This window comes from Dama dama, chromosome 20, assembly GCF_033118175.1.
Source record: "Dama dama isolate Ldn47 chromosome 20, ASM3311817v1, whole genome shotgun sequence".
Lineage (NCBI taxonomy): Eukaryota > Metazoa > Chordata > Mammalia > Artiodactyla > Cervidae > Dama > Dama dama.
Window position 1 is genome coordinate 50,068,772 of NC_083700.1, and position 21,524 is coordinate 50,090,295.

The 21,524-nt window shown below is 36.8% G+C and overlaps 1 protein-coding gene across 4 annotated transcripts in view; it reads right to left on the bottom strand.

Moving 5' to 3' along the window:
• Positions 1-21,524, bottom strand: part of MTF2 (metal response element binding transcription factor 2) — a 72,510-nt gene that overhangs the window by 26,927 nt on the left and 24,059 nt on the right. For 2 of the 4 annotated variants that reach the window (XM_061121359.1, XM_061121358.1), the window contains exon 2: positions 42-240. In XM_061121359.1, coding sequence (XP_060977342.1) covers positions 42-240 — 199 coding nt within the window. The remainder of the gene's footprint in view (positions 1-41; positions 241-21,524) is intronic. The other 2 variants (XM_061121360.1, XM_061121361.1) reach the window with 2 other exon arrangements.

The following is a 21,524-nucleotide window of genomic DNA, read 5'->3' on the forward strand; positions in this document are numbered from 1 at the left end:
TTACTGCAAAAAGAGCAAAAATATGTATTAATGTAACTTGCCTTTTTGATAGTTCCAAGATAAAACAAGCCATCTGACCATCTAGCTAGGACATCCTGACCCTCTTCAAATTTACATGCTGGCTTTTTGACTTTATGTCCATCCTGTAAAGACAGCTTGGTCAAGGATGTTGGGGTCTTTTGGTTTCGACGTAAAGGAGACCGCTTGTGGACCAGTGAATTACCTGCCCCTGTAGAGTCTCTGTTTAGGAAATAAATAATCACATATAAGACTGATTTACTTATAAAGCTTATTTTATACCAATCATGTATTTATCAAAATGTTTTATCCATTAAAAACCTTATAATCAGGGAAAATAATAACAAGTACCTCAAATCATAAAAACTCTCCAGAAACAAAGAAGCTTAAAACAAAATTATAGCAGTTGTCAATATTCATTGTCAATCTAAGGGAGGCCAGGATTCAGCAACCACTCCAAGGTAACACATTCAGGAAAGCTATCATCAAAATGACAGCTATAAGTTGAAGGCAGTAGGCCATGGTTATGAACAAAGGATGCCTTGAATCTCATATGTAGGTTTTTTTTAAGTATGTATGTATTTATTTATTTGGCTGCACCAGGTCTTAGTTGCAGCATACAGGATCTGGGATCTTTAGCTGCAGAATGCAAACTCCTAGTTGAGGCATGTGGTATCTAGCTCCTTGAACAGGAAGAGAACCCAATTCCCTGTATTGGAAGTGCAGAGTCTTAGCCACTGGACCACCAGGGAAGTCCCTCATATCTCTTTATATAAAATAAAAGAAGCTGTATGACATAATTTCATAAGCACTTGATAAAGAATGATTATGTCCACTACTACATATATGATAAACAACAAGGATCTATTACATAGCACAGGGAATGATATTTAATATCTTGAAATAACCAATGGGCAAGAATTTTAAAAAGAATATATATATATAGGGATTGCCCTGGCTGTCCAGGGGTTAAGACTCAGCACTCCCAATTCAGGAGGCACAGGTTTGATCCCTAGTCAGGGAACTAAGATCCCACATGCCGCCCAGCCAAAAGAAAGAAGAAAGGAGAAAAAAAAAAAAAGGAATACATATATACACACATATCATATATATATGCACATATATATGTATAACTGGCAGAGAACGCAATGGCAACCCACTCCAGTACTCTTGCCTGGGAAATTCCATGGACGGAGAAGCCTGGTAGGCTACAGCCCATGGGGTCGCAAAGAGTCAGACACGACTGAGCGACTTCATTTTTCACTTTCATGTACTGGAAAAGGAAGTGGCAACCCACTCCAGTATTCCTGCCTGGAGAATCCCAGGGACAGAGGAGCCTGGTGGGCTGCCGTCTATGGGGTCGCACAGACTTGGACACGACTGATCCAACTTAGCAGCAGCAGCATGTGTAATTGAATCACTTTGCTGTACACCTGCAACACTGTAAATCAACTATACTTCAACTGAAAAAAAGCTTATGCCACATGTAGTTAAAATACACTAACCAGTGACTCTGGGTAGTTGGGTATATTTAACTCACTGGAAGGGTAGTCATGACCTCCCTACAGGGTATCACTACTGAATGAAGCCTTGTTCACTGATAGGAATGCATCACAGTCCCTCAAATATACTGACTTCTAGAAGTTTAAAAAAATACTGAGCGCCACCAATTTTTATAAAATCATATTCAATTGAGAAGCCAATTGTAAGATCACTTACATTTTTTAAGTATAAGACCCCAAAATTACATACTCCAAAATTACATTGTAACATTTATCAATTACTGCATAAACAGCACAGCATACCACTATCAGCCTTCATAAAGAAAACCAAGCAATATTTGTTTGGTCTCATCCTTCCAATTTAGACTTTTAACTAATTAAAAGTACAATTTGTAAAACCAGGTAGGTGATCATTCTAAAACAGTATAAAAGTTAGGTAAAAATGAAGTAAGTAGGGAAGAAAAAAAAATGTTTCCAATTGGGAATATCTATTTTCAATACCTAAGGATACACAAATTCTGGGAAAATCTGTCACAAACCACAACATGAATAAACCCTGAAAACATTATGATGAAGTAAAATCAGGCAGCCAAAAAACAAATAATGTATAATTCCACTCACATGAGGTAATTAGAGTAGTCAAACTGATAGAAACAGGGAGCAGAATGGTTAAGTTCCAGGGGTGTGGAGGAGGGAGGTGTGAGAAGTTAGTGTTTGTATACCAGTGGCTGATTCATGTTGATGTATGGCAGAAACCAACACAATATTGTAGAGCAATTATCCTCCAATAAAAATTTTAAAAACTAAATAAAGGGTATAGAGTTTCAGTTTTAAAGATACACTACATTCTAAAAATATCCAAAGGAATAGTGACTGATATTCCACATTTGCTAAAAAACATTAATCTACCTAACCAAGAAGCTAAACAAACTCCAAGCAGTATAAATTCAAAGAGATCTACATCTAGATAAAACACAGTAAAAATGTTGAAACCCAAAGAAAATCTTGAAAGCAGGAAGAAAAATAATTCTTCACATACAAAGAAACCCCAGAAAGCTAACTTCTCATCAGAAACAATGAAGGCCAGAAGGCAGTGAAATAGCATATTCAAAGAACTGAAAGGGAGGAAAAAAACTGTCAATCAAGAATCTTATATACAGCAAAACTGTGCTTTCAAAAATGGAGGTGGAAAAAAGATACTTCCAGATAAACAAAAACTGAGAGAATCTGTTGCTAGCAGAGTTACCTTACAAGTAATAAAGTTCAGAGGGTTGAAATTAAGTAAACCAAGGTAGAAATTCAAACATGCACATATGTACACACACACACAAAATAAAAAAACAAAGAACACTAGGAAAGGTAATTAAGTAATCATAAAAGGCAGTATAAATGCATATTTACTCTAAAGCAAACATATGGAACAATAGGTACATAACTGTATTGTTAGGGCTATGACATACAGGAATGTAATATATTTGACAATAACTGCACAAAAGGTGGTGGGAACAAAACTGTATAAGTAACGACACGATACAGTAGCTCCAACCCATAGGGACAAAGCAAGAAAATAAAAAATGGTAAGTAAATACAAATGAAAAGAGTATGTCAAGAAAGTATCTACCATATAACTCAAGCAAGTCACTGTTTCAAGTAAAAATCATGAAAAAGCTACTAGTTCAACCAGCAACTCAAACAATGGCATAAATATCTTACCTGGACTTCCTATTCTGTCATACATAATATTAAAAACCTGAACTCAAGATTAAGTGAAAATAATGTTTCATCAAGAATGTTCCCTGGTAGTACAGTGGTTAAGAATCTGCCCACCAAAGCAGGGGACAGAGGTTCGATCCCTGGTCCGGGAAGATTCCACATGCCTTGGGGCAACTAATCCCATTTGCCACAACTACTGAACCCATAAGCCCTAGAGTCCATGCTTCACAAGAAAAGCCACCACAATGAGAAGCTTGTACATGACAACCATAGTAGCCCCCACTCTCAACAACTAGAGAAAGCCCACACACAGCCACAAAGACCTAGCACACCCAAAAATAAATAAAATTTTTAAAAAAGAATGTTCTTAAGTGCAATAGGGTTTTCTGTGTGTGTGTACAGTGTTTTTGTTTAACTGTGAGTGCTCAAAAATAAGAAATACTAGCACACATTGGTGCCTTGTTTCATGCTAAGGCATACACTAGTTTGACCAAACACTGGTTTTACACAATCATACAAACGTCAATACAGTGGGAAAAGCAAGTAACATATTAGTATTATCATGAAAACAGTTAAGACCTTGTAGACCACCTGAAAAGACCTATGGATCACATTTTAAGAGTCATGCTCTAAAAATATATATCACCATATACTGTTGTCAGGTCAGCATCAGCTGAAGAAAACGCTCTTCAATACTGTAATTAGATGATTTACAAGACTTAAAAGCCTGACAAGATGAGAGAAGTAAAAATGGAAAATGAGTCACTATAATAAATTTTATCAGCAGGAAAGCTCCATGTCAGGCTGAGAGTTTTCTCTCTCCAGACAGTGAAACAATATCTTCAAATCACAGTATGAAAATGACTCTATTAGCAAGCAACTTTCTAGAAAGCTATAAATTCAATGGTCACAGAGAGACTTTGCTTCCCTTAAAGAAACTAAAGCCTGGGCAACATAATTAATTATGTGTGAGAAATAACCTCATCAGAATGCCAGAATGACTACAAGGACCTAGAATCTTCCAATTCCAGAGTGGAATATGTACAAACTCGCAACTGCAAACATTCCCAGATAGTTTCATATGCTCTGCCATTGCTTCAACAAATTCTCTCCCTTTTTAATCTTTGATGACAAGGTCTGTCCCCATCTTACTCTCTACTATATTACTCCTACTACACAATAAGCCCTTAGATCATAAGAAATAAACCATTAAAAATTTTTTCCTACTTCCAGTGTTTCCACCTTGATTCTACTAATATTTCTGGCACATCATATGTTAACAATCCATAATCTAGTAACAGTTGCGCTTGATTCCTTATGTCTCACTCCCACTATAACCTTTTTCCCTTCCATTCACAGCCAAACTCCTGGGGAAAAGTCACTTGAGTGACTACTACGTGCTCAACCATACATTAAGCTCCCTGCACATTTACTCACAGATCAATTTTTAAGCCCGTATCATAAGCCATTTACTGTGCCAGGGGGAGAGTGATAATAATACTCGTAACAATACTATGGAGACATTTTTACAGATAATGATTTTACAGATCCCTTTTTACCTATGAAAAATCTGTAACTCTAAGAAGACAGATTAAATAACTTGACCAAAGTTACAGAATTATAGACCAGAGTCAGCATTCAATCAATCTTGCTACTGGCACTTTCCCAGTAGCACTCAACTACTCTTAGTAACTTGTAAGGATAGTGGTGGGAAAACAGAAAAACTAAAATTCCCTTGATTCCTTCCTTCCCCTCCCACCACTTTCTCTTATTTCTTTCCTCCCATTCACAGCCAAATTTTGGGAGAAAGTTATACACATTTAACTGTCTCTGCTGTTACAGTCGTCTCCCCATTTAGTCTGAAATTAACTGCAACACACACCACCACTCTCCCACCCAAACATTCTACAAAAACCAGGAAATGTGTGTTAATCTTCTGACAGCTGTATCCTCAATGCTCTATTATAGGGTACGGTACATAAAGCTCAGAAAGATTATATGGACTTTATAAAGTTCAAATTCAATTTAAAAAACCTATGTAAAGTAAGTTTTTTTTTTCTAAAAATGTATCTATGCCAAAATAATCTGTTTTGCTCTAAGAATAAGAATAGACTCTAATTTACATTCTAAAGAAAATGCACACCAATATTTTATCGATACAAACACATAGAACATAAATCATGTATTAACTGAAACTACTTTAATCAAGATATTTTGTAAAAGTATTATCCTACTTTAAAAATTCCTCTTCCCAAAGAAATTTTAGAGAAAACAAAGTAAGAAAGGGTAAATGACCCATAACACTGAACACCACAACTCAAACATAACTAGAATAAACAATGTACATCTTCCCTTTTCCCCTGCTGCTGCCACTGATTACTTCCCTCCTGTCCAGAATGTATCCATTATTAGAAGTTAAACTAATTTTTCTAATTTTAGAATGTATTACTTCCTTTCTGATTACAAAGGTAAACATGGAGCTAGTTAAGTAAATAATATAAAAATATACACTCAAAAATAAAATTCCCTTCACTGTTCATCTGAAACTACTGCAACATTGTTAACTGGCTATACCCCAATACAAAATGTTTTTTGTATTAAAAAAATAAATATAAAATCAAAAAAATAAAAATAAAAACTCCCCATGATACTTCCTCCCATAAAAGAAAACTGTTCATCTCATTTTTCTTATGTATATAATCTACATGTAGATAAAATTTAAATATATATAACAAAAATTAGAATATTACATACACTGCTGTATAATTTTTCTCACCTAACAATATATCTTAAGTCAATGTAATGTCCATCTGTATAAATATAAAAGTATGTAAGATAATCTTTCCAACAGCTGCTAAGCTCCTTTCCAACTACCATACAACTGAGGAACATTTAGGATTTTCCAACGTTTTACTATCACTATTACAGGCAATAATACAAAGTTCATCCCTTTACACTTTAGTTTTAAAGCATTCCAAATACTATACAGCATAAATTCAAAAAGAATTGCTATATCAAAAATATGCATTTTCCCCTTTTATTGTAGAACATTATAAATACATGCAAACAGAAGAAGAGATTAAGAAGTGGCAAGAATACACAGAACTATACAAAAAAGGTCTCAATGACCCAGATAACCATGATGGTGCCATCATTCACGTAGAGCCAGACATCCTGAAGTGTGAAGTCAGTGGGCCTTAGGAAGCATCACTACAAACAAAGATAGTGGAGGTGATAAAAGTCCAGCTGAGCTATTTAAAATCCTAAAAGATAATGCTGTTAAAGTGTTGCACTCACCATGTCAGCAAATATGGAAAATAGCAGTGGCCACAAGGCTGGAAAAGTCAGTTTTCATTCCAATCCCAAAAACGGGCAATGCCAAAGAGCTTTCAAACTACTGTACAATTGTGCTCATGTCACACTCTAGAAGTTAATGCTCGAAAATCCTTCAAGCTAGGCTTCAGCAGTACATGAAACTGAGAGCTACCAGATGTAAAACTTGGGTTTCGAAGCTACAGAGGAGCCAGAGATCAAACTGCCAACATCCACTGGATCATGAAAAAGCAAGGGAATTCCAGAAAAACATCTACTTCTGTTTCATTGACTATGCTAAAGCCTTTGACTGTTTGGATCACAACAAACTGTAGAAAATTCTTAAGAGACAGGAGTACCAAACCACGTTACCTGTCTCCTGAGAAACCTGTATGCGAGTCAAGAGGCAACAGTTAAGAAATGGACATGCGGCAACAGGAACATATATATCAATAATTACTTTAAATGCTCCAACCAAAAGACACAGACAGGCTGAATGGATACAAAAACAAGGTCCATATATATATATGCTGTCTACAAGAAATCCACTTCAGACCTAAAGACACATATAGACTGAAAGTGAGAGGATGGAAAAATATATTCCATGCAAATGAGAAGCAAAAGAAAGCTGGAGTAGCAATCCTCATACCAGACAAAACAGGCCTTAAAATAAAGAATATTACAAGAGATAAAGAAGGACACTACATAATGATCAAAGGATCAATCCAAGAGGAAGACAGAACAATTGTAAATATCTATGCACCCAACACAGGAGCACCTCAATATATAAGACAAACACTAACAGACATAAAAGGAGAAATTGACATTAATACAATAATAGTAGGAGACTTTAACACCCCATTCACACCAATGGACAGATCATCAAAACAGAAAATTAATAAGGAAACACAAGTCTTAAATGATACATTAGATGAGATGGATCTCATTATCTTTAGGACATTCCTTCCAAATGCAGAATACACCTTCTTCTCAAGTGCATATGGAACATTCCCCAAGATACACCACATCTTGGGTCACAACTCAAACCTCAGTAAATTTAAGAAAACTGAAATCATATCAAGCATCTTCTCTGACCACAAAGCTATGAGACTATATATCAATTACAATAAGAAAACTAAGAAACACAAACTCATGGAGATTAAACAACACATTTCTAAATAACCAACAGGTTACTGAAGAAATTAAAAAATTTCTAAAAACAAATGACAATGAAAACAGGACAACTCAAAACCTATGGGATGCAGCAAAAGCAGTCCTAAGAGGGAAGTGTATAGCAATTCAATCCTACCTCAAGAAACAAGAAAAACATCAAATAGACAATTGAATAACTTTACACCTAAAACAACTGGGAAAAGAAGAACAACAACAACAAAACTAAAATTAGAAGAAGGAAAGAATCATAAAGATCCAAGCAGAAATAAATGAAAAAGAAATGAAAGAAACACTAGTAAAGATTAATAAAACTAAAAACCGGTTCTTTGAAAGGATAAACAGAAGTGACAAACCCTTAGCAAGACTCATGTAGAAAAAAAGAGAGAAGAATCAAATCAACAAAACTAGAAATGAAAAGGGAGAGGTTACAACAGACAATGCAGAAATACAAAGGATTATAAGAGACTATTACGAACAACTATATGGCAATAAAATGGATAACCTGGAAGAAATGGACAGATTCTTAGAAAAGTTCAATCTTCCAAGACTGAACCAGAAATAAATAGAAATTATGAACAACCCAATTACAAGCACTGATATTGAAGCTGTGGTCAAAAATCTCCCAAGAAACAAAAGCCCAGGACCAGATGGCTTCATAGGAGAACTCTATCAAACATTTAGAGAAGAGCTACGAGGCCACCATCACCCTGATACCAAAACCAGACAAAGACAACACACAAAAAGAAGACTACAGGGACCTCCCTGGTGGTACAGTGGCTAAGACTCTGTGCTCCCAATGCTGGGGGCCTGGGTTCAACCCCTGGTCAGGGAACTAGATCCCATATGCCACAACTAAGAGTTTGAATGCTTCAATGAAGACCTGACACAGCCAAATAAATAAATATATTTTTTACAAAAAGAAAACTATAGGCCAATATCACTGATGAACATAGGTGCAAAAATCCTCAACAAAATTTTAGCAAACACAATTCAGCAACACATCAGAAAGCTCATACACCATGATCGTTGGGTTTATTCCAGGAATGCAAGGATTCTTCAATATATGCAAATCAATCAATGTCAAACACCATATTAACAAACTGAAAGATAAAAATCATATGATCATCTCAACAGATGCAGAAAAAGCCTTTGACAAAATTCAGCACCCATTTATGATGAAAACTCTTCAAAAAATGGGCACAGAAGTAACATACCTCACTCAACATAGTAAAGGCCATATATGACAGGTCTACAGCAAACATTATTTCAATGGTGAAAAACTGAAAGCATTCCCCCTAAGATCAGTAACAAGACAAGGGTGTCCACTTTCACCACTATTATTCAACATAGTTCTGGAAAGTCCTAGCCCAGTAATCAGAGAAGAAAAAGAAATAAAAGGAATCCAGATCAAAAAAGAAGAAGTAAAGCTCTCACTGTTTGCAAACGATATGATACTGCACATAGAAAACCCTAAACATAGTATCAGAAAATTACTAGAGCTAATCAGTGAATTTAGCAAAGTTGCAGGATACAAAATCAATACACAGAAATCATCTGCATTTCTATATACTACCAATGAAAAATCAGAAGAAGAAATTAAGGAATCAATCCCATTCACCACTGCAACAAAAATAATTAAATATCTAGGAATAAACTTACCTAAGGAGACAAAAGAACTGTACACAGAAAATTATAAGACTGATGAAAGAAATCAATGAATGACATAAACAGATGGACAGATATTCCATGTTCCTAGGTAGGAAGAATCAATATTGTGAAAATGACCATACTACCAAATGCAATCTATAGATTCAATGTGATCCCTATCAAATTACCAATGGCATTTTTCACAGAACTAGAACAAAGAAATTTCACAATTCATATGGAGACACAAAAGACCCTGAACAGCCAAAGCAGTCTTGAGAACAAGAATAGAGCTGGAGGAATCAGCCTTCCTGACCTCAGGTTATACCACAAAGCCACAGTCATCAAGACAGTATGGTACTGGCACAAAAACATGATTACAGACCTATGCAACAAGATAGAAAGCCCAGAAATAAATCCATACACCTACAGGTACCTTATTTTTGACAAAGGAGGCAAGAATATACAATGGGGCAAAGATAGCCTCTTCAATGAATGGTGCTGGGAAAACTGGACAGCTATATGTAAAACAATGAAATTAGAACACTTCTTAACACCATACACAAAGATAAACTCAAAATGGATTAAAAACCTACTACATAAGACCAGAAACTATAAAACTCTCAGAGGAAAACATAGGCAGAACACTTGATGACATAAATCAAAGTAAGATCCTCTATGACCCACCTCCTAGAGTAATGGAAATAAAAACAAAAGTAAACAAGTGGGACCTCATTAGACTTAAAAAGCTTTTGCATAGCAAAGAAAACTATAAGCAAGGTGAAATGACAACCCTCAAAATGGGAGAAAATAATAGCAAATGAAACAACTTACAAAGGTTTAATTTCCAAAATATACAAGCAGCTCATACAACTCAATACCAGAAAAACAAATAACCCAATCAAAAAGTGGGGAAAAGACCTACACAGACATTTCTCCAAAGAAGAAATACAGATGGCTAACAAACACATGAAAACATGCTCAACATCACTCATTATTGAGAAATGCAAATCAAAACAACGGGATATCACCTCACACAGGTCAGAATGGCCATCATCAAAAGTCTACAAACAATAAATGCTGGAGAGGGTGTGGAAAAAAGGGAACACTCTTGCACAGTTGGTGGGAATATAAACTGATACAGCCACTACGGAAGATGGTATGGATAGTCCTTAAAAAACTAGGAATAAAACCACCGTGTAACCCAGCAATCCCGCTCCTAGGCATATACCGTGAGGAAACCAAAACTGAAAAAGACCCATGTATCCCATTGTTCACTGCAGCACTATTTACAATAACTGAAACACGGAAGTAACCTAGATGTCCATCGACAGATGAATGGATAAAGAAGTTGTGGTGCATATACACAATGGAATATTACCCAGCCATAAAAAGGAACACATTTGAGTCAGTTCTGATGAGGTGGATGAACCTAGAACCTATCATACAGAGTGAAGTGAGTCAGAAAGATAAATATTGTATTCTAACACACGTATACAGAATCTAGCAAAATGGTACTGAAGAATTTATTTACAGGGCAGCAATGGAGAAACAGATGTAGAGAACAGACTTATGGACACGGGGAGAGGGGAGGAGAGGGTGAGATGTATGGAAAGAGTAACATGGAAACCTACATTACCATATGTAAAATAGACAGCCAATGGGAATTTGCTGTATAACCCAAGAAACTCAAAGAGGGGCTCTGTACCAACCTAGAGGGGTGGGATGGGGAGGGAGATCCAAAAGGGAGGGGATATATGTATACCTATGGCTGATTCATGTTGAGGTTTGACAGAAAACAACAAAATTTCTATAAAGCAATAATCCTTCCATTAAAAATAAATAAATAAAAATTAAAAAAAAAAAAGAAATGGACATGGAACAACAGACTGGTTCAAAATTGGGGAAGCAGTACAACAAAGCTCTATTTTGTCACTCTGCTTATTTAGCATATATGCAGAGTACCTCATACAAAATGCCAGGCTGGATGAAGCACAAGCTGGAATAAAGACTGCCAGGAGAAATAACAACCTCAGATATGCAGACGATACCACTCTAATGGCATAAAGTGAAGAGAAACTAAAGAATCTCTTGATGAGGGTCAAAGAGGAGACTGAAAAAGCTGGCTTGAAACTCAACATTCTAAAAACTACGATCATGGCATCCAGTCCCATCACTTCATGGCAAACAGAAACAGAAAAAGCAGAACAGTGGCAGATTCTATTATCTTGGGCTCCAAAATCACTGTGGACAGTGACTGCAGCCATGAAATCGAAAGACACTTGCTCCTTGGAAGGAAAGCTATGAAAAACCTAGAAAGTACACTAAAAAGCAGAGACATCATTTTGCTGACAAAGGTCCGTCTAGTCAAAGCTATGGCTTTTCCAGTAGTCATGTACAGATATGAGAGTAGGACCATAAAGAAGGCTGAGTGCCAAACAATTGATGCTTTTGAACTGTGGTGATGGAAAAGACTCTTGGAGAGTCCCGACTGCAAGAAGATCAAACCAGTCAATCCTAAAGAATATTAACCCTGAATATTCACTGGAAGGACTGATGCTGAAGCTCCAATACTTTGGCCCCTAATGCAAAGAGCCAACTTGTTAGAAAAGATATTAAAGCTGGGAAAGACTGAGGGCAGCAAGAGAAGGGGGTAACATGCTGAGATGGTTAGATAGTAATATTGGCTCAATGGTCATGAATTTGAGCAAACTCCAGGAGAGAGTGGAGGAAGGGGAGCCTGGCATGCTGCAGTCATGGGGTCACAAAGAGTTGGACATAACTTAGTGACTGAACAACAATAAACAAAACAAGCGCAATGAACCATCAGATATTCACCATCCAGTTTCAATTATCATCTTGTAATGGGTGTTTCATTTAAACACCCCATTTCACCCAAAACCACATTATGTATATATTTTAATGTGATACTTATTGTCAAATGAATCTCAAAAATGGTACCAATAATCAACACTCTGACCGGATCAGAGAAGTTACTTGATGGCCCACCTCTTCTCCGAAAAGGAGTATCATCCTTTTGCTATTTGACAACACACACACACACACACACACACACGCAAGTTTCTATTTACCTTTCTATTGCTGAGAAGCTTTTTTTCCCCCATAAATTTGTTAACAATTTGTGTTTTCTTGAAACTCCAGCTGATGTTCTTAGCCTGTTTTTAAAGCTGAAATGTTAATCCTTTCCATAACGATTTTCAACAGCACCTTATATATATCAAATACTTTGCTATTATACAGTTGGAAATATTTTCCCCAGTTTATATCATGTAAAAGTGCCTTGATAAATACACTTTCTGATGGGGAAAATATTACTTCTGGATGCTCAGTTGACCCTGGTCAATAGCTACAAAGCTGTATCGTTCATCTTGCATCAATGCTAGGCTGCCTCTCATGTTTAAGTTAAATTTACACAGAAGACCAAAACAAATAGAAGAAGCTAGTCCACCTATCCTTTCTTTACACTCTGTAGTCCCTACCTTTGCTCTTGGGTAATGAATGCTCAACACTCATTAAACCTCCAGTCCATACCTTCCTTTTTACAGGATGTTAAAAGTGTAGAGAACACAGCTTCTCCCAAATGGACCTGATGAAGGCTAAACTTCACAATATTAGGCAGTTAATCTTCAGCATATTAAGTTCAATGCAATTCCAATTAAAATCCCAGCAGGATTTTTAGAGGTAAAACACTTCAGAAAGTTAATGTGAAAAACCAATAGAATTGCTAAGTCAACCTTCAACAGGAAGAACAAAGAGGGGAAGACTTGTCCTACCAGACACTGTGACATATTCCAGAGAAAACTGTTCTGTACTGGTCAGAATCTGTAACAGCAATGCAACAGAACAGGTATTTCCAAAACAGATCTATTTACAGGAAACTGTTAATGATAAAAACGATACTACAAATCCATACAGACAGGATATATTAAACATGTGTTAGAGAAACTGGCTCACTTAAAAGGAAAAAAAGTTGTATCCCTAGTTCACAATACACAAAAAGGTGAACTCCAGATGGAGCACAGACATAAAAGGTAAAATACAAAACATGAAATCTAATTAGAAAATGTAGAATACTATTTTGATCTTGGAAGTGAGGCAAAGATTCAAAAACATGGAAAGATTCTGCAAAAGCGTAGATGAAAATAGAACAAAATTTATAGCACAATTATCATTTATGCAAAGTTAAAAATGCACATGTAACACCATACATAAGAACACATATATACATAAGAATATATTTAATAATAATATATTAATTATATTCAAGTGGGTATGTTAAGACAACTGGTAAATGAGAGCAGGGATTTGACTGAGGATTGGGTAAACTAGACATATACTGGCCACAGACTTGGAATGACATTGTATACTGATGACATACATTATAGGGAAGTGAGTAGCAGGACTCAAATCATATCTCAAAAATACTCATTACTACTATCACTATTTCCTATTTGCTTTTTGGCGCAGTGGTAAAGAATCCACCTGCCAAGGCAAGAGACGCAAAAGACATGGGTTCAATCCCTGGATCAAGACGATCCCCTGGAAGTAGGAAATGGCAATCTGCTCCAGTATTCTTGCCTGGGAAATTCCATGGACAGAGGATCCCACCGGGCTCAGTCTACAGGGTCAAAAGAGTCAGACATGACTGGGCACGCACACACATTTTACTATTTGACAATGCGCACATAAAGACTGTATCTATAATATATCTGTACCTGTAATGCTATTATCATTAGAGAAGCATCTCATCACTAGTATTGATATCCATCTTGAAAGAAACTGCCTTGACAAAAAGTTTCTTTCCTTGAGAGCAAGTAGGAAAAAAAAAGAAATCAAGTGGATTCTACCCGATCCTTTGTTCTTGGTTTACTACTACTCATACAATAGTAAGACCCTTGACTCAAGAACTTGAGAACTGCATGCATGATTCAAATAGTGTGGCTTTTGTTTTCTCCCCAACCCATTTCCCAATTTATCCCCCCAGCTAACTAGGAAATTATCTGAATATTACTTGTGACAAGCTAGTTTATTTCATCTGTCTGATATAATCTCTGAGGACTACTACAAAACTAATATTAAAATACATGAGGGATTTCCCTGGGAGTCCAGTGGTTAAGACTCCACACTCCTAGAGCAGGGGGCACAGTTCAAGACCTGGTCAAGGAACTAGTATCCCACATGATGTACAGTGCTGTCAAAAAAAGAAAGAAAGAAAGAAAAGTTGTGTGTGTGTGTGTGTGTGTATATAACTGAATCACTTTGCTGTACACATGAAATTAGCACAACACTGTTAACCAACCTAGGTCTCCTGCCTTACAGGCAGATTCTTAACTGCCTGAGCCACGAGGGAAACCCTCAACCAACTACACTCCATCATAATATAAAGTTAAAAAAAACAAAATACATGACTTACGTACTTGACAGTATAATATCTCAAAAATGGTAGAAGAAATATTAGAAACTCAATGTCCTTTCAGGTTAATTATTTTTCCTTCAATAAATATTGAATAAATATCTATTCTAGGCCTGGTGAACAAGACAGTCAAGGTTCCTATCTTCAAAGCCCAAGATCTTGGTAGGAAAGACTCAAATAGACCTTCCTTCTTAGTTCTTCAGTTCAGTCACTCAGTCATGTCCAACTCTGTGACCCCATGGACTGCAGCACGCCAGGCTTCCCTGTCCATCACCAACTACCAGAGCTTACTTAAACTCGTGCCCGTTGAGTCAGTGAGGCCATCCAAGCATCTCATCCTCTGTCATCCTCTTCTCCTCCTGCCTTCACTCATTCCCAGCATTAAGGTCTTTTCAAATGAGTCAGTTCTTGGCATCAGGTAGCCAAAATTTTGGAGTTTCAGCTTCAGCATCAGTCCTTCCAATGAATATTCAGGACTGATTTCCTTTAGAATGGACTGGTTGGATCTCCTTGCAGTCCAAGGGACTCTCAAGAGTCTTCTCCAACACCACAGCTCAGAAGCATCAATTCGTCGGTACTCAGCTTTCTTTATAGTCCAACTCTCACATCCATACATGACAACTGGAAAAACCATAGCTTTGACTAGATGGACCTTTGTTGGCAAAGTAACGTCTCTGCTTTTTAATATGCTGTCTAGGTTGGTCATAGCTTTTCTTCCAAGGAGCAAGCATCTTTTAATTTCATGGCTTCAGTCACCATCTGCAGTGATGTTGCAGCCCAAGAAAAGAAAGTCTGTCACTGTCTCCACTGTTTCCCCATCCATTTGCCCTGAAGTGATGGCACCGGATGCCATAATCTTAGTTTTTTCAATGTTGAGTTTTAAGTCAGTTTTTTCACTCTTCTCTTTCATCTTCATCAAGAGGCTCATCAGTTCCTCTTCACTTTCTGCCATAAGAGTGGTGTCATCTGCGTATCTGAAGTTATCAATGTTTCTCCCAGCAATCTCGATTCCAGCTTGTGCTTCATCTAGCCTGGCATTTCGCATGATGTACTCTGCATATAAGTTAAATAAGCAGAGTGACAGTATACAGCCTTGACATACTCCTTTCCCAATTTGGAACCAGTCCAAGTCCAATTCTAACTGTTGCTTCCTGACCTGCATACAGATTTCTCAGGAGGCAGTTCTGGTATTCCAATCTCTTAAGAATTTTCCACAGTTGCTGTGATCTACACAAAGGCTTTGACATAATCAATAAAGCAGATGTTTTTCTGGAATTCTCTTGCTTTTTCTACGATCCAACACATATTGGCAATTTGATCTCTGGTTCCTCTGCCTTTTCTAAATCCAACTTGAACATCTGAAAGTTCATGGTTCACGTACTGTTGAAGACTGGCTTGGAGAATTTTCAGCGTTACTCGGCTAACATGTTGGATGAGTGCAATTGTACAGTAGTTTGAACATTCTTGGCATTGCCCTTCCTTGGGATTGGAATGAAAACTTAAGTTCTTAGTTCTGAGGGCTGATTCAAGCCCAGCCACCAAGTTCAGGTTACATGCTTTCTTAGCATACTATATATAGCTCTCCAATCACTGTACTTTCCACGCTGTGCTCCATTTGCACAGTAGAGCACTAATTTGTCTTTACTTCTCAACCCTTCTCTGAGAGGGAAAAAGACTGTCCCAGTGTTATGTACCATTACTTCCTAGGTACACAGCACAGTGCTCAGAATGCAGAAAAAACACAATAATCAATAAATTATCAGCAGGAACTGTTAATGTAATTAAAAGCAGTCTAAGCACCAAACAGAAGACTCACCTCCCTAGTAGGAACTTCTGTCCCTCTATTGTGCTCCTTAAGGTTTCCCTACTCTTCTGTAATAAGTCCAGACAGATTCACTACAACCATGTCTCAAGTACCCCTGCCACGAATCTTCAACCCACGAAGTATCACTTGGCATCAAAGAAAGGAAGGGAAGAAAAACCTAGTCCTAATTCACTACTGTGACCTCCCACTGGAGCACATACCACCTCTTACTCACCTCAATCCAGAAACTCAAAAGGGTATGCAATAGCGAGAAATGAAAAAAAAAGAAGAAAAAAAAAAACTTATTCTGCTGCTACCTTAACCCCAAGCATCTCAGGTCCTGATCAATCCCATCTCATCTTAAAGAGTAAAAGTTGCTGTCTTGCCCAGGCTCTTTCGAAACAACTTCTTCCCTTCCCTGGGAAAAGTAGCATGTGTTTGGGATATAATCGCATGTGAAGAATATTAACATAACCTAACAATGATGCCACTTTCGATGGGACCTTTCACAAAAATACAGTCAAATTCAAGCAGGGCCAAAGCAGAGCCCAGATATAAAGGGAAGTAGAAGACAATCTACAGAACCTTCACCCTGCATTAAAAGCAACAGGGAAGAAATTCTCTTTTGAGGCAAATATAGTAAAATGAAGCTTGAGGCTGGCTGCCTTCTGACTGGCTATGGTTTCACTGAATGTAGAACATCTAAGGGAACCAGGGTTGGACCTAGAGGACAGACAACAAAAGCAGGCAGCTTTATGGCTGCTCTACTCAAATGCTTAGTTTTAGAAACAATGAAGACAAAATAATGATTACATTTTTTAAATCAAGTATTACAGAAAGGATTAAAATGAAATGCAGTAGTTCCCCACCAATCCCTTCCCATATTTCAGTCCTGCTCGCCAGAGACTGATGCTTTCAGCCATTTCTCTTGGGAGGTGTCACCACATTTCTCCCATCCAAGTACTAACCAGGCCCGACCCTGCTTAGCTTCCGAGATCAGGCGAGATCGGGCGCGTTCAGGGTGGTATGGCCGTAGACCCATATTTCTAAATAATGTGCTTATATTTCTTTTTTAATTGATCAATTTCAGATCTTAACTATTTATTATAAAAACAATAATCACCAAACCCCTTCCTCTACAAATCTTACTGGACTATTTTCAAGAAATCAATGAAGTGTTTTACTTAATTAAAACTCTATAAAGCTAAATGGCATACATTTATTACACATTCTTTCTTATTCACTTTTTATTTTTCCTAAAATTGCTTATTAATATGCTAGTTTAGTGTCTTCTTAGTTCAAACTGTCAATTTTTTTTTTCCACATGTAAATCTTACTACTAGAGTTCTCATTCCTGAGCCAATCTACATTAATAATCTTCTAGGCCCCATCTTCTTTGAAGCTTCCCTTATCCCTTTATTTTCTGGATCACATATTCTTTTTTTGAACCAGTGGCTTGCAATAAAAAGATGTGTGCATGTAAAGTTTCTGAATCTTTATGTATCTAAAACTATTCAGTCCTAGATACAGAATCTTATGTTGAAAATAATTCTCTCAGAAGTCTGACAGAACTCCTAAACTACATTCAGCACTCAGCACTGACAATGAAAATCAGAGTGATGTCACTCTGATTTTTCCTCCCTGGTAGGTTAGTGCTTTTTTCCTCCCAGGAAGTTTTTAGGATCTTCCTTTATCATTGATGTCTTCAAAATTCATAAGGATGTGTCTAGATGGAGGCTCTTCTTTTCATCATACTTGCTCACTTCTCAGTAAACCCTTTCTATTATCTACTTATTCAGGAATCATTTCTTCTGTTTATCTTGGGCTCTCCTTTCATGCAACAGGCTTTCAATGAACTTCTTCGTGTTCACTGATATTTAAGACTGAGGTTATAAGAATTTGCCTGTGAATTCTTCTTTCTGATACAGAACTTAAAGAGTGATGAGATATGCTTTAGGGTTATTAGCTGGGAAGGCAAAACTTAGGTTGAAAAGCCAAAGAATGAAGGTGATTCTTCAGAACCCCCCTCCACGTTATTTACTTGAAGAGCTAGACAACTAACTGGGTATGGGTGGGTGGGCACTGTCCACCTGTTTAAGATACGAACATCTTACTTCTAACAACTGTAGATGTTTTCCTCTCAACCCTCACCTTGCTGGGACACCTGGTCAGGGTTACTACTAGAGGCTCAGAATCAGCAGATACCTCAGTCCTACAGCTGGGTAACACTGAGAAGAAACACACTCAATAAGAGCACAGGTTTAAATTGTGAAACATTACAGTGGGCAGTAAGTACTAGGAACACTGCAAATAAGTTATATGACAAATTATAGACTAGACCACTTGGAATCCTAATTCCCATTCATAGTCGATTATGTATAAAATAATACATATTTTATGTATTAAATATGTATATGGCTTTCTTTGGGGGGTGGGGGGCATACTGCATGGCATGTGAGATCTTAGTTCCCCGACCAAGGATCAAACCTGCACTTCCTACGTTGGAAGCATAGAGTCTTAACCACTTGAATGCCAGTGTAGTCCCAGAATACACCCTTACTATAAATAACTAACTCAGTACACTGTTGTCTCCTAAGCTGTTAATAGCTGAAAACTGGTATCTCAGAACAAATTAACTGGTATCTCAGAACTTTTTAATTAACCAGACAATTTAAGCAACAAAAACAGTCCATTCCCCAAACCATTTTGAAGAAGAGGCCAAATGGAAGTTAAGGCAAATATGATGATTCTACCTGTTAAATATCTGCTATACCCCAGGTACTATGCTAGGTGCTAAGAGAAACAAATACATAACACCAAGGAACCACAGCCTAAATGGGGAAACAAAAGGGCACGAAAAAACATTTCCTATAATAAATACATTCAAAAAAGAATTTCTAATCTATCTAGGGGCAAGAGACAAAGTCAGTCAAGACTTCATCAACACTCAGCTAATTAACCTGAAACATGAGCAGTAGTTTCCCAGATGAACTTTAGAAAGGGCTTTGTAAGCCTAAGGAACATATGCAAAGGCACAAAGTTCCACGACAATACACAATTTTCCAGGTACAAAACTCAGACAGAAAGTCACAAAAAATAACATTGGCCAAATGAAAAATGCATATAAGGCATGTGTGTGTGCTCAGTCGTGTTGGACTCTTTGCAACCTCATGGACAGTAACCGGCCAGGTTCCTCTGTCCATGGGATTTTTCAGGCAACAATACTGGAGTGGGTTGCCATTTCCTTCTCCAATGGATCTTCCTGACCCAGGAATTGAACCTGTGTCTCCTGTATTGGTAGGTGGATTCTTTACCACTGAGCCACTTGGGAAGCCTATATATACCCCGTACCTAGCACATAACAGGTTCTCAATACTGGCTGAATGAATAAACATACAAATAAATATATGCTATCAAAGGAGAGAAAAGATGGGAACTGTAATAAATCCACAATAATCTATGAACAAGAAAATAACAAGAATTAGAGTCATGTGTAGCAGGGCTTTGAGTAACTGAGTTTATATACTTTAGGCTTTCCAGTGGTTTTATTCTAGTAATGATATTAAATAGTTTTAAGAGTCTACTGGACAGCTATCAGGAATCAACCCCATGTGGTATTAAAAGCAAACCAGAAATTTAGAATTCCCAGGTTTTCAACTTGAGAGAATGGGAGGATAATATGAGGGAAATTAGGAGGAAAAGAGTAGCAACGTTAAATTATCTGTTTCATCAAAGAACAGACGTCTATTAGACAAAATATTTATAAACACTGACCATATACTAAGACATAAAACAAGTCTCAACAAATTTCAAGCTAAAAAAATCATATGGCTTATATTCTCTGACTTCAATGGTATAAAACTAGAAAGCAGTTAAGAATGTAAATTAAAATTTTAAAAACTTAAGACACATACTTCTAAAATAACCCACGGGCCAAAGAAGCAACCATAATGGAAATTATCAAGTATTTTGAGTTGAACAATTATAAAAATATCATATATTAAAACTTTTCAGATGTGGCTAATGCAGTACTTAGATAAGTCATGTTTTAAAATATCTACAATGAAAAGAAAAACGTTAAGACTTATTTTGTAGCCTAACATATAATGTATCTTGGAGAATATTCCATGTACACATGAAACACATGATCGAATAGAAGAAAGTATATTCTATTCCTTTTGGATGGAAAGTTCTGTATGTATCTGTGAAAATCCACTTGGATCATTTAAGGTCAATGTTTCCCTTTTGAGGTTCTGTCAGCATGATCTATCCACTGATGAAAAGGGAGTATTAAAGTCCCATATTATTATTGTACTTCTGTGTATTTCTCCCTTTGGGTCTGTTAATATTTGTTTAAACATTTAAGTGATCCTATTTGGGTGCGTAAGTATTTACAAACATTATATCCTCTTGTTGTATTGATCCCTTTACCATTATGTAACGCCCTTCTGTGTCTTTTATTACAGTCTTTTCCCACTACAATGGTATGAAACTAGAAATAGATTTTAAGAAAAAAAAAACTGGAAAATTCACAAATACGTGATTAAACAACATACTACCGAACAACCAACGATTCAAAGAAAAATCAAGAGAGACATTAAAAAATATCTTAAGACAAATGAAAATGGAAAAAGAACATACCAAAACATATGGGATACAGCAAAAGCAATTCTAAGAAGGAATTCCATAGTAATACAGGCCTATGTCAGGAAACAAGAAAAATCTCTAGTAAGCAACCTAACTTTACACCTCAATAATCTAGAAAAATAACAAGGGCCAGAGTTAGAGAAGAGAAAGAAATAACAAAGGTCAGAGCAGAAATAGAATAGAGACTAAAAAGACAATAGATATGGTATATGAAACCTAAGACATGGTTCTTTGAAAAGATAAAATAGACAAATCTTTAGCTAGTTACCAAGAAAAA